At 41.0% G+C, this 14,300-nt stretch overlaps 1 protein-coding gene across 1 annotated transcript; it reads left to right on the forward strand.

Annotated features, from left to right (window-relative positions):
* The first annotated feature begins 2,902 nt into the window (after positions 1 to 2,902).
* Positions 2,903 to 14,300, forward strand: CD40LG (CD40 ligand). Its single transcript, NM_001032839.1, is given in 5 exon segments — positions 2,903 to 3,092; positions 4,943 to 5,074; positions 9,035 to 9,092; positions 11,013 to 11,075; positions 13,686 to 14,300. Coding segments are annotated over 5 exon segments (786 nt in total). The 5' UTR covers positions 2,903 to 2,936; the 3' UTR covers positions 14,063 to 14,300.

Below are 14,300 nucleotides of genomic sequence, written 5' to 3' on the forward strand. Positions count from 1 at the left end.
TTTGATTTTGGCTATAGACACTTTCATGCACTCCTATACATGTATACATTTCTTGGAAACTAAATTTGATAATCATTTCTGGATGTGTTAGGCAGCTGAAGATGTTAAAATGGAGCCCGCTCCCTGTTGGGGAGAAACAGGCATGAGAGGTTCTGAGACAAAGGACTTCTGATACAGAATCAGAAATCAAAATAACAGCCTAAATTGGGAAGCTGGAAAGGTAGCCAATTGTGGCATTTTGGTAGAGGACCAGGCAGAAGGATGGGAGAAAGAGAAGGCTTCAAGAATTGAGGTACGAGCAGGGCATTCTGGAGTCAGTTGCTGTCAGTGTGAAAGATGGATGGGGTGGGACAGAAAGAGAAACAAGATAAGTTAGGATGGTACAATTCAGTAATCTACAAAAGAGAGGATATATGGGCCTGGAGATGACGGCAGGGGCCATGGAGAGAAGTGGTGGCAACCAAAGGTTTCGGAGGAAGAAGCCACTAGAAGTGGGGCAATCTGGGGCAAGAGAGTGAAGAATCATGAGTGGATCCCAGATCTCTGACTTGGGCAATTAGGTGAGTGGTGGGACCATTCACAGAGATATGGAGAACCTTAAGGGAGAACAGGTCTGGATTGGAATTAGAGTGGGGAGATAAATTAAGTTTGGAGCATACCAAATGTGAGATGGCTTTGGGATACCCAAGTAGAGATTTTCAGAGGCAACTGTGCTTACAACTCTGAAGTTCAGGACTTCAGTTATAGATTTGAGATTTATCACAATGAAGGTGAGATTGAAACCCATGAAAGTTCATGAAACCCACGAATCACCCAATGAAACCATGGAGAAGAAGAAGAGAGGGGAGGAGAGGAGAAGGGAAAAAGAAAGGAAATAGTGAGAAGGAACACCAAAGTTTTAAGGGGTATGAAGAGAAAAGAGGATAACATGAAGAAGGATTTTGAGAGGCAGAAGCCCTTAAGAATGGGGTGATATAGAATTCAAGCGGGGAGAGCATTCAGGAAGATGACAACAGGATAATAGGTCAACAGAGTAATAGAAAGGTCACTAAAAATAAACCCTAAGAAGTATTCAGCCAAAACTATTATTGAGCTAATAATTGTGGGATCAATTTCAGGGGAATATTGTGGGCAGAAGTCAGACTCTAGGAGACTGGGGATCAAGAAATTGAGGCAAGGAGGTTGGACAACAACTGTTTTTTCAAGTTGGTCACGTGAACAAATCCTGACATTGTCTGCATCTTTGTGGTTCCTTCAGCATCCCCTCCCTCGGGTCTTGGCTGAGCTGATTGCAGGGCCCCTGCAGCTCTGGCACTCTCAAGTTGTATAAAACTGTCAGTGCAGAAGTCCTTGAGCCCATTTTGGCTCTCATGATAATTTTCCTTCAGTGGAACTAAGGTTACTTGTCTAAGAACCGAAGTCTCTGACTTGACTGATCAAAGTTCATCACGTGCATTGAAGCCACCTACTTGGCAGATGTAGTGAAAAGCTACATAGATCTGGGCCCAGGACAGGATGCTGGGGCGTGGGAGGGGAAGAAAGCAGGTGCTAACTATATAGATAGCATGCCTATCGGAGCAGTTTTTACATTTCCTATTTGTCTCTCAAAACAATTTTATAGGAATCATCAAAGTAATTTTATCATGGTTTCTAGACCAGGTTTGGATGTGAGGTAGGGATTTCCACAGCTGCTTTTAGTTTGAAGGAAATCTGATAAGATGATGCAAAAGTCCTTCAGAAATGTGTAATCCTACACACTTCAGTGATTCAATTCATTGTCAAAACTTAAGGTGTTTTTAATATCGTTATTGTTCATTTGGTTTTTACCAACATGTAAGGAGTTGGCAATTATTTGTAAAACTCATGTCTTAGGCTAAATAAATTCCAAAAAATTCAGGATGAGAATTGTTTATTGCTTAACGTGTTTCAAATTTCTTCCATGCACTTCTTTATTAGATCTTCACAGCAACCTATGGGATAAGCAAGACAGGTGCAAGTGCCTCCTTTGGGTATGAGGAAACTGAGGTCTAAAGAGATGAAGAGATTTGCCCAAGGCTCATAGCAATTTATTGGTAGAGCAAAGACTAGAATTCAGATCTCTTAACTGCAGCCTATTTTCCCAATTCTGAACCATTACATCAGCATCAAAAGTTATCTAATAGATTGGAACGGTGTACACAGGCAACTTAGCTACATCAAGCCACGATTTTTACTTTAACTTCAATTCCAGAGTCTTGGCCTGATTTCCCTCAAGATCCTACTTGTCTTTGCCTTTAAGAAATTTATTTTTCTTGCATTATCTTTCCAGCTACATTTTATTTAATAACCATCAGCATCCTTTTTTTGCCTTATGCCATGTAGACTTGACCTGAAAACCTGCCAGGCTTTCATTGAGTTTAGCGATTAAAGAAGTAAAGTTTTGAGAAGCAATTAGTTGATGGGACACCAGTCATAAAATCAATCCAAACTTTTGTTGACATGTGTTTCTTTCCCCATATACCAGGTTCCCGCTTGATATTAGTAAGATTGAAATTGAAATAAGTCTATTGCTGGTGGATGAATTTGTCACTTTCCTTGAAACTGGTGAACCCAAAAAGTTAGACAGTGATAGGAAAATACTGCCATTGTCTGTTAAGAAGTCTATGACATTTCAAGGCAAGAATGAATATATGGAAGAAGAAACTTGTTTCTTCTTTACTAACAAAAAGGAAAGCCTGGAAGTGAATGATATGGGTATAATTAAAAAAAAAAAAAAAAACCTTTACGTAACATTTTTGCTGGGAGAGAAGACTACGAAGCACATTTTCCAGGAAGTGTGGGCTGCAACGATTGTGCGCTCTTAACTAATCCTGAGTAAGGTGGCCACTTTGACAGTCTTCTCATGCTGCCTCTGCCACCTTCTCTGCCAGAAGATACCATTTCAGCTTTAACACAGCATGATCGAAACATACAACCAACCTTCTCCCCGATCTGCGGCCACTGGACTGCCCGTCAGAATGAAAATTTTTATGTATTTACTTACTATTTTTCTTATCACCCAGATGATTGGGTCAGCACTTTTTGCTGTGTATCTTCATAGAAGGTTGGACAAGGTAAGATGAACCACAAGCCTTTATTAACTAAATCTGGGGTCCTTACTAATTCATAGGTTGGTTCTACCCAAATGATGGATGATGGTAGAAACCAAATAGAAGAATGGTCTTGTTGCATAATGTTTGTTGCCTAGCGATGAAGCCTCATATTCTTGTCTCTGGTTAGGATCTTGGGATCTGGAGTCAGACTGCCTGGGCTCAAATCTTGGCTCTGCCCATGCCATCTCTGTTATCCTGGGGCAAGTGCCTCAGTTTCCATATCTGAGAAATGGGGATGGCATTGGTGTCCATTTCATAGATCAAGTGAGTTTAGCCTTGTAAAGAGCTTAGAAGGGGGTCTGATACATAGTAAGCACTATGTACGCACTAGCTATAATTATTTGCTAAAGTTCTGCTTGAAAAGTAAGCTATTATTTTATGGAGACAACTTTTTTCTTTTAAATTTCCAGCTAGGCAAGAAGAGTGTCAATTTGATCTAAAATTTCATAGTGCTTCGGATTAACAGACATGGATAAGTCCCAGAATTTGCAGTCTTTTAGTAAAAGTAGCATTCTCTGTGTAATTCTTCACAAACACTGATTGTAGTTGCAAGATGCTCAGTTTCCCTCTGAGATGTTTTACATTTTTAAATGGTTAGACTTGCAGGAACAAAAGAGCAGAGTAACTTAGTAGGCTGTTTTGCATTCTTAGGAAAAGAAAACCATCAGGATTTATTTTGTTTTCATGAATTTTTTCACTTCCACTGAGGAGTATAATTGGCTGGTGTTGACAAAACACCAATCATAGATGTAAAGCAGAAAGTTGATTAGTTTTCTGGCTGTTCCTAAAATTCTGGATGCAGGAACTGTGGCTAGAAAGCATCTGGATGATTGCACTTTATCAGGGATACTTGAGTGTCCTCTGTTAGGATCTGGACCTAGAATTAATGTCACGAGATTTTTCTATCAGGATAAAGTGAGATAGTGAGGGCTGAAGTCATCCACTGGGTTATCCAAATTTTAGGTTTCACTGCTGAAAAAAGAGGGGGCTTCTGGTCTGGTTGGTTATTTGTGTTTGGCCTGATGTGCTCTGTCAGTCAAATGTCTGGACATAGACCTAGCTTCAATAGTGACCTCGGTGGACTGATATTTACCATATTATTTACATGTGCTCTTAATGACAGCAAAAGCTGCCAGCTAACTGAATCTTGTTTTGAATCTAAAAAAATCTACTCTTAAAGCAAGAAAATGGTGCAAAATTAGTTGATAGTGCAAGTGAATTCTATACACTTAATTATTCTAAGACATTGGAAAATAAAATATCTTGTTACTTTGAGGATAAAAGATGATTTCTTTAAAAATGCAAATGTTTTCTACAAATACTAAAGTTAAAAGGGAGAGAGATGTAATTAGAACTCATTAACTGACACATTGCAAATTAACTTCTTTTTATAAAGCACTGCATCACAAACACTAAAATGAAGTGGGCAAATTAGCTCTGCAGAAAACTATTTTCTAGGCTGATGTTTATAATGACCAATCATTACTGAAGCAATGAGAAATGTGACAATTACAGAATATTGCTGCTATAGTATGTTGAAAAAATACGCATTTTGTAATGAACATTTAGTAGAATAGCTCTGATTTCTACCTGGAGTTTCTGATAACATGACATCTTAATTGCTGGCTTTTATAGATTTTTAAACTGCAAATACAAAATAGCAATCAGCCAATATAATAACTTATTATTCCCCATTTATGCCTGAAAGTCCTCCTCTTGTTGATGCCATGGAAATGAATGTAGAGACAGATATCATTAGCTGTATTCTCCTTCTGAATGACATTTATCATATCCTTGTTATTTCAAAATAGATAGAAGATGAAAGGAATCTTCATGAAGATTTTGTATTCATGAAAACGATACAGAGATGCAACACAGGAGAAAGATCCTTATCCTTACTGAACTGTGAGGAGATTAAAAGCCAGTTTGAAGGCTTCGTGAAGGTAAGGAGCTTAGTTGCTGGTAAAAGTGTCATTGAAATGTTCTACTACATTTTCTAAATTGGGAAACTGACAATGCCAATGTTTAAAGATTGGTTACAGACACAGACACACGCACACACAAACATGCATATATACACTCATACATGGGTGTGTGTGTGTGTTAAAAAAAAAAAAAAAAAAGACACTCTCTGGGGAAAACACACCCTTAGAGGCACAGTCAAACATATTTGTGAGCTTACATATGCAGCTACCACTAGGCAAAATGATAAAGTCCACCAAGCTTGGTTTTTGCATTTCTGTGTCTCCCCATCTAAACCTTGATGCTCTCTCACTGGGGACCCATGGTCTGATCCCCATTTCCTAGGGAAGCAATAGCCATCGACAGCTGCCGTGGCAGCAGGCCACAAGTGAAGGGACTCCTGAAGACTGGTAACAGTCTGTGGTGCTTCTCTGATGATGGAATTTTAGATGTCCTGACAGTAAGATCTTTCCCTTTTACTGGGGAGAGAGGTGCGGGGAGTAAATAATAGACATTCTCAGTGCCGCTCAAACCAGGTTCTATATAATATCACTTGCTCATGAAGCCCACCCACTCTATGACTGGTCATGACCAGAGGCACAGAGGGTTCAAAGCCTTTTAGCCCACCAGGCTGGTAGCCAGCATGAAGTCACTGCAGTGACTGTGGCTTATAACAGATACCTAAAACAAGAATTTTTACAACCTTTACATTAATTCCATCGTCACAGACATGGGGTCTAGAGGCTCTTTCTCCTGAGGCAGAACATCAAGAGTTCTTTCTGCCTATGTCCCTCTCAGAACACTGAGTCAAATACCCTTGGGCCTCGGCTCACTTAGGGGTCATTTCTAGGAGGCAGCACTCCACATTGACGACAGTTCTGGGCCAGATGGGTGGGTATCTGGGTAAACCAACAGGAGTTAGTTCTCACATATAGATTATGTGTAATTTAATGCAGGTGTGAAATGTTTAAGATCTTATTTCTGATCTTATTCCTGCCCTCCTGTACTGTTACCGAGGTGTCATTTTAATTCATTAGTGAAGACTCTAACAGCTTATTCCTGAGTCACCTACGGAGATCAGAATGCAGCTCAAATCCACTGCTCGCCTTCAGGTTCTTTACACTAATCTAGGCTGTAGATGAAACTCCTAAACCCTTTCTTTGCAAGACTGGCCAGCTAGGAAAACGATTTGAGTTTCTTCGGTTCTTCGAGGATTTGGGCCAGTATTACAGAGTATTGGAAGGTGTTATGAGATTAAATGTGAATAAAGGCACTTTCAAAACAATGGTTAATAATCCAAATAACAGACTGAATGTGCTTGGCTGTGTGACTTTGAGTAAATAACTTCACCTTTCTGGGCCTCAGTTTTGTCATCTATAACATGAGAAGACAGATTATCTGTAAGGGCACTACTAGCTCTGACATTCTATAATTATGTGATAAGCCTTCAGTTCCCTCCAATGGCAGTGAGAGTGGCTTGTCAGTCCCCCTCGTTTCTTACGGAGACTTTTACGGGTGAATTGTCAATTCCTCACGTCAATATTTCGGGTTGGATATGTATGTAAAGCTCCCAAAATCAGCTACCAAGGATAGGAGTAAGGAAAACAGTCAGTTTGGCCTCCCTGCTTATGCTTGTATGAAAAAAGTGACAGCTCCAATGTTTCATATTCTTAAAAGGCAGATCTTCTCAGGCATGTCAGCCAGGGCCCCAGGAATCTCCTCCTTACACACAACTAAGGAGGCCCCTTGTCTCTACTGCAGCAGGTGTGGAACCCTAGTCAACACCACCTATACCTAAGATTATGCACAATGAGTAGATACAAAGTCCTCCAGCTACTCAATCCTCCCCAAATGATGGATTCCCTTTCCAATACACTTTCCCCCAAATTGCTCACTCTAAAACAATATTTTAGATTTTGAAAAAACTCAATAGGCCAGTTATAGAATAACTCCAGGTTGGATTCATATTTTCTCAGCTAATGTTAGCAGGCTTTCTTTCCGGGCCACAATCTGGCCGCACCTAAGCAACCTAAAGTTTGAATTTGGGGTCTTTGAATCATCCTAGGGCTTGATGAGGTCTTAGAAGTCATCAGATCCAATTCTCAATCCACAACTTCAGGCTTCTCTCCACCTCCTGACTAAGTGGTCATCCAATCTCTGTTTGAACATCTCTAATGCCAAGGAACTCATTATCTCTGGAGGCAGGTAGCACCAATCTGTTATTTTGGGGAAAAGACGGTATTCCGGGCTCAAGTGAGGGTAAGCAGAGGTACTATTTTGAGTAGTATAATTTCATATTAAAACTTACAACCCACCCCACCTCTGCTAGAATATTCAGTTCCAGGATTATTTGCCCACCAATGCCTGTGATGCCTTTGAGAGAGTCAAAGCATATATCAAGTTAAAGGGCAACCTGTCCATACCTGCCACGTGGAACTCCCACTAAGAGAGAAATAACTCATTCTGGATTTTCTGAAAGTCCACTTTAAAAAGTATTTCAGTTGAGGTGGGGAGTGAAGTAAGAAAAAAAAGGCTCTAGGGAGTGTGGCTGGGGGAAGTTCACGGAAAGGCTAGGCTGGGTTCATGAAACACAAGCTTTGCTGACTTCATGTTTTCATCTTGGCCAGGCTTCAACACCAATGCAACAACTTAGCCTAAAAGTATCTCAACCTTGATCACCACACTCTACTTTTTGAAAAGACACTAAATAGTCATTTGTTTACTTGTGATCTCACAAACATTTTCCTGTCACCACATCTTCATAGCGCTGCGCTTCAGCTCAAATGGAAAGTTGAAGCTCTGGGGCCCATGTGAGCGTTCTGAGGCTCCGGTTCCCCTGGAGGCTCTGTGAACTACACCCTTAAATCTGGCAACTGAGCTGAGCCTACAGCCAGCACTCAACAGTGACAACACAAATTCCTTCTAGGGGAGGAAAGAAAAGGAAAGGTCCTGTAGACAACAGATTCCAGGAGTGGGAAGGAGCACAGGACTGTGATTTCATAAGATGTGAAAATACTACTGTCTTCTTCCCTTGTGTTCAGAGGATAGACAGATGGAATAAGCTAAGCCCAGCCTATGAATGTCATCTCACAGTTTCCATCCTTGGTTTAAACCTCAGCTTCTTTGGGTGACCTCATACTGACCAGTTAAGCCCTCCAGGCCTTTTGCTCAGTCTCTTTAAAGTGGCAGCAATAGCCTTTATTATCTTCCAACCTGTGTTGATGGAGGTTCTTGTTAGCTTCTTTAAATACCTCTAGGCTTCCTTCAGTTTATAAGTGAAAAGAAACCTTTTAAGAAGTGTTGCATTTGCCTTTGAACATCAGCACCATTGGGAGATGACCTGTGTTTCCTAAATGCTGATTATTCTAAATAAATACAGTTCAACTATCAACAAGAGAATCTCTTCAGCCCATTGAAAGGGATAGAAAAATTAAAAATGTCTGAGGGTCTTTTCGTAGTCTGGCATTTCTCTCCCAAGGTCAAACTTACTATTATCTTTTCCTACAGGATTTCAGACCAAACTTATTCTAATAGATACACACCATGCTTTATGTTTAATAACATTCCATACGCCAGTTCCCAGGGTAGAATCATCTCCCCATTCAACACTATTTGTCAATATCTGTCAAAGCCAAGGAGGTTGGGGTCATAGGAAGGGTCAGGATCACAGCCTCTGGTCTGGAGAGAACACTGGAATGGAGATAATAAGCCCTGGATTTTACTTCCAGATTCTTCCCTGGCTTTCTGGGTTGTCGGCTCGTCTGTCAGATCCATGGACTCCCAATTGGCATGATGGAATTAATGACAGGATCTGAGTGTATATTATAATCCTCACCAGAAACAGACAACAGAGTAATGACAGATGCAACACAAATGATAACTTTAAAACCCCACAGCAGAACCCCTGTCAAAATGACCTCTTGCAATGATTCTTATTTTAGGATATAATGCTAAACAAAGAGGAGAAGAAGAAAGAAAACAGCTTTGAAATGCAAAAAGGTAGGTTTGCTATTTACTAATTTCTACGAATGCCTAAAAACTAAAAGGAAGCTTTAGGCTGATTATATTGAACAACCCAGTGTTGTTGCATCAGGGAACTTTTAGCCCTGGAAATAAAACAGGAACACAATTGTCAAATTGACACCTTCTCTGGTCCCTGTGATTTGGAAAGACTTTGTACATATATATTTATGAAAAAAGGATGTGTTCCTTTAATGCCAATGATACCAAATCTGAAGAAATCCCATTATGTTCAGTACCTTAATAGAAGCAACCATATAGCCTGGTACCACCTACAGTGGAATGAGAAGACAGGAAAGTCATCATTTGGTAACAGTGGCATTCATCACTCACTGATAACAGTTTTTCATGGGGCACAGTGGCCGGTGGAGCCCCTGGGATCAAGGAGTGACAATGTCACAGTGTTCTATTATTTGCCCTGTTCTTAAAGTCAGAGCATCCTGAACATCTCAGGGTTGGAAGAGACCTTGACGGTTCTCAAATCCAGCACCATCCCCACAACAAAAATCTCCTTCACAATAGCACTGACCATCCAGCCTCTGATCAAACATGTCTAGGAATGAGGCACCTTCCACCTCATAAGGCAGCCTGATCCATCTTTGAATGGCTCTAATAATACTAAGATTACTATACTACTCGAGAGAAGTCTTTCCTCTTCAAGTCAAACTTTGTTCCTATAATCTCCACTCACTGGTCCCAGTTCTGCTCTTTGAGGCCATAGTAAACAAAGTATAATTGCTCTCCTACCCAGCAGCCATCCAGATATGGAAGACAGCAATCATGGCCACTAAGCCTTGATTGAGCTTTTTCTTCTCCAGACTAAAGATCCCTGATGTCTTCCACTCTTTCGCCTATGACCCTTTCCAGGCCCTTCCCTCTGCCACACACCTCCTTTTCTTGGACACACTAACTTTTTCCTGTTCTTTTAGAATTTGGTACCGCCAACCAATACAATAATGCCTGAAGTAACTTCAGCAGCAGATTATGGGAAAGAGCGGGTGTTGTTAGAGGGAATATTATATCACAAAGTGGGTGAACATGATGTTATGGCTTCTGCAAACTTAATACACACAAAAACATACATACACACAGAGATAGAGATACTATTTTCTGAGGCAAAGAGAGTACTCAGAACTTGCCTTAACTGTTGTTCTGGATACTAAATGGCCATCTGACTTCCATGAAGGTTTTATCTTCAGAATGACTGCAAGATATGTTGAGTAATAGTACCATGCTGTCTGTTAATTACAGAGAAATCTGAGGAAACAGTTTATGCAGATGCTGTCTAGAAGTCTTCAGGAAAATTATAACATTAACCAAACTTGCCATTTAAGTCATGCAATTTAACTCAACATTTATAGGGCACTTACAAAGTGCCCAATATCAAGCTCATACTGGACAAAAAGAAACTTCCACACAGCCTCTGCCCTTAGAAGATTGGGACATCTCATTAGGGAGCAGGGCTTTAACGCAAGAAATAATTAAAGATAGATTCAGTAGTTTGGCCAGTTGCCTGACCAAATCAGAAACCATAAGAATCTTACTAAGCGTACAGACTTTGGAGCCCACTAAAATCCCCAGTGTATGGAATTGTTCCTAAAAGCAACATTCACGGTATGTTTGATGAAGACCAGCGTTTTTAGCCTGTGTCAATCTATGCAAAATGGAATCGAGTATTGATCAACTATTAGGAGAATGAGATCAATGGAAACAGCCAATTCAATTACTCAGATATTAGAAACCAACTTTTCCTTCAGTGGGAGAGATTTCAGATCATTTTATCTTTCCTTTTACATCATCTATTTTTGCACAGTCTCTATTACACAACTGGACCGAATAGTTTTGTGGGCAGTTTTTGCATTATTTTAGCCCGACAGTTTGTTTTTGGTTTCATTTCAGGTGATCAGAATCCTCAAATTGCGGCACATGTCATAAGTGAGGCCAGTAGTAAAACAACATCTGGTAAGTCACACAGCATCTGAGTGGTAGCCACCCACGGGGAAAGGCTGGGATGCCGAAGTCATGTTACCTAATGGTTAAACTCCTCTTTTCTCCTGGGACCCAATTTACAAACCTACCCCTACACTTCTCCTGTTCCTTTCTTTGTCTTCAAAGTGAGTTCAAATGCACAGATGGGACTTAGAGGGACAAAAGGAGGTGGAATGCAATCTCGATGTTCTCATTATGTTCTTGTTCAGTGGCTGATTCTAAATGATGAATTACTGGGTGGAGGGACCATTATTCTGACAACATAGAAGAAATGGCAGGTAGTGACCTCCTGACTGGGAGCATCCCTCCTCCTAACCCCTCTTCACTGTGTGGAAATGGGCCTCGTGGGGTATTTCCTGCCATCTGTCAATCCCTGTATGATTAAGCTCAGCCTCACTGAGGCCAACCTCAGGGAAATTAAAGGTAAAATCATTCTGTAAAGATCAATAGGTCCCAAGACGTTAGATTTTCCAATGAAGTAACAACAGACGACATATTGTGATCTTTTCAACTCTGAACGATTTTATTTCCACATACGTTCTGCCTCCATTCTAGCCTTTAGATATTTTTTCCCAAATGTTCACCTTGCAACAACTGGTGCCGGAGAATATGTCATATCTGATAAATGGATGGAAACATGCACACTAACATAAAGTCCCCCATCAACATAAAGGCAAGAGCATCAGAGGAGTCTTTCAAAAATTCAACAGAGTACTCCAGAATGGAGTTCTAAACAGTGCATGTGTGTGTGTGCGTGTGTGTATGTGTGTGACAGAGAGAGAAAGAGAGACAGAGAGACACAAAAGACACCACTTCATCTCTGAAGTGGCTTGGGCTTCTCAGTAAGTGTAACACATGGACAGTTATCATTATCATGGATCATGGTACCAAAGTAAGAGCACTGAATAGGGAGTTTTGGAACGCTGGGATTCAAGGACCATGACCACCGCTTGCTGGGTGACCTTGAGCAAGACCCTTTACCTATGTGGCAGTTTTCTACTTCACCTACTTTACAGGGTGACTTTGAGCATCAAATCAGCTAATATGGCTGAAAGTGATGCTGTCAAGTGCTGTAAGGTGACACTACTTAGTTTACTTCACCATGGCTTAGATGTCAAAAGAGTGACATAAAGCCCCTCATTAATACCAGTTAGTTACACAATATTTAATAATTTTGTCAAGTACCCCTTCTCTCTTCTGGATCAGATGACAACAACAGAGCAATCTCCTAGAAGAATAGCTTCCCACTGGTCTTTTTTCACCTGTATCTAAACCCTTGCTCTTGGATATATGTCATAGAGCTCAGATTCTCCCAAAAGGCTCATAATGGACATCAGTCCTACAATATCTTACAGTCTGCATCACAATAGATTTCCAGAGGATCAGGAGGGAAGACAGTAACATTCCACCCTCACCCCAGTCCCAGACCTCTTCTTCCTACCTAGCCATGCTGCTAAAATCTTGCCCTACATCCCATGGCAAGTACTAAAATTAGGTAAGGACGTACCAAAGTAAACTTACTGAACTAAAATATTGAGAACCTGCCCTTTTTTCCTCAATAAAATGGTTCAAAAGGGCAAACATTCTAATGAAGCATTGTTTCTGTAGTGGTCTGGAGGGCCCAGATCTGTCAGGCATTTCAGGATGTCTCCCTATTAGTAAAGGGTGAGTCTTAGCAGGTGGGATTTTGTGCCCTGATAGACCTAAGGCTATCGAATATGAATTATTTTTTTTAAAGCTCAAGGAAGCAAACACATCAGTACTTTCACTTTTCCTCACCCCTCACCCCCATCAGTCAGTCTAGCTTTCTGTGGGAGCTGAGATTTGAAGCCGGGTGCACACACTACTTTGAACCCACTCAACATCTCAGCCGAGAAAATGGCACACTGTTGGTGGGTACTCTGGCTTAGCCACAAGAATACTGGTACTTTCAAGTTGGTGGCACCCACTACAATGGGAGATCAAAACATACCGTGAAATGAGCACACAGTTTATTTTCATACTTCCTTGCCTAATTTTAGTCCTTGCTGGGGGAGGCAGATCAGGTTTGCAACAGCATGATCAGGTAGGAAGAAATGGGGTCTTTTCTCTGTGCTGAGGCTGAGCTAGGTAGACTGACAACTCTTTGACTTTGTAAAATTCAAGGCAAGTAAGGTATTCATGGTAATATTAGTAAAAATTTGGTCTGAGTAACTTGGTATGTATAATTTATTATGTCAAATTTCGAAATCATGTGTGCCTTCTTAAGTTCAAGGCAAATTGGCTATAAGAACTCTAACAAGAGAAAGAAACTCACTGTGATCTCTTACTTTATTTAATCTTCACAAGTCTCTGAAATATGCTCCAATATGAGCCCAGTGTTGCAAATGAGGAACTGAAACTCAGGGAGATTTAGAGACTTGCCCAAGCTTAAATAGAGCCTGGATTGGAATATAGCTCTGTCTGACTCTGAAGCCCATGGAAGGGGCCTTGAGAATCCATTCCTATACAAAGCCAGTATCTAACATTAAACTATATTTTTTGTCAGAATGTGAACCATGCTCTGCTTCACCTCACCACAAACTTTCCCTCTCTTTGTAACAGTACTACAGTGGGCTGAAAAAGGATACTACACCATGAGCAACAACTTGGTAACCCTGGAAAATGGGAAACAGCTGACCGTTAAAAGACAAGGACTCTATTATATCTATGCCCAAGTCACCTTCTGTTCCAATCGGGAAGCTTCGAGTCAAGCTCCATTTATAGCCAGCCTCTGCCTAAAGTCCCCCGGTAGATTCGAGAGAATCTTACTCAGAGCTGCAAATACCCACAGTTCCACCAAACCTTGCGGGCAACAATCCATTCACTTGGGAGGAGTATTTGAATTGCAACCAGGTGCTTCGGTGTTTGTCAATGTGACTGATCCAAGCCAAGTGAGCCATGGCACTGGCTTCACGTCCTTTGGCTTACTCAAACTCTGAACAGTGTCACCTTGCAGGCTGTGGTGGAGCTGACGCTGGCAGTCTTCATAATACAGCACAGCAGTTAAGCCCACCCCCTGTTAACTGCCTATTTATAACCCTAGGATCCTCCTTATGGAGAGCTATTTATTATACACTCCAAGGCATGTAGAACTGTAATAAGTGAATTACAGGTCACATGAAACCAAAACGGGCCCTGCCCCATAAGAGCTTATATATCTGAAGCAGCAACCCCACT

This window comes from Macaca mulatta, chromosome X (genome assembly GCF_049350105.2).
Source record: "Macaca mulatta isolate MMU2019108-1 chromosome X, T2T-MMU8v2.0, whole genome shotgun sequence".
NCBI lineage: Eukaryota > Metazoa > Chordata > Mammalia > Primates > Cercopithecidae > Macaca > Macaca mulatta.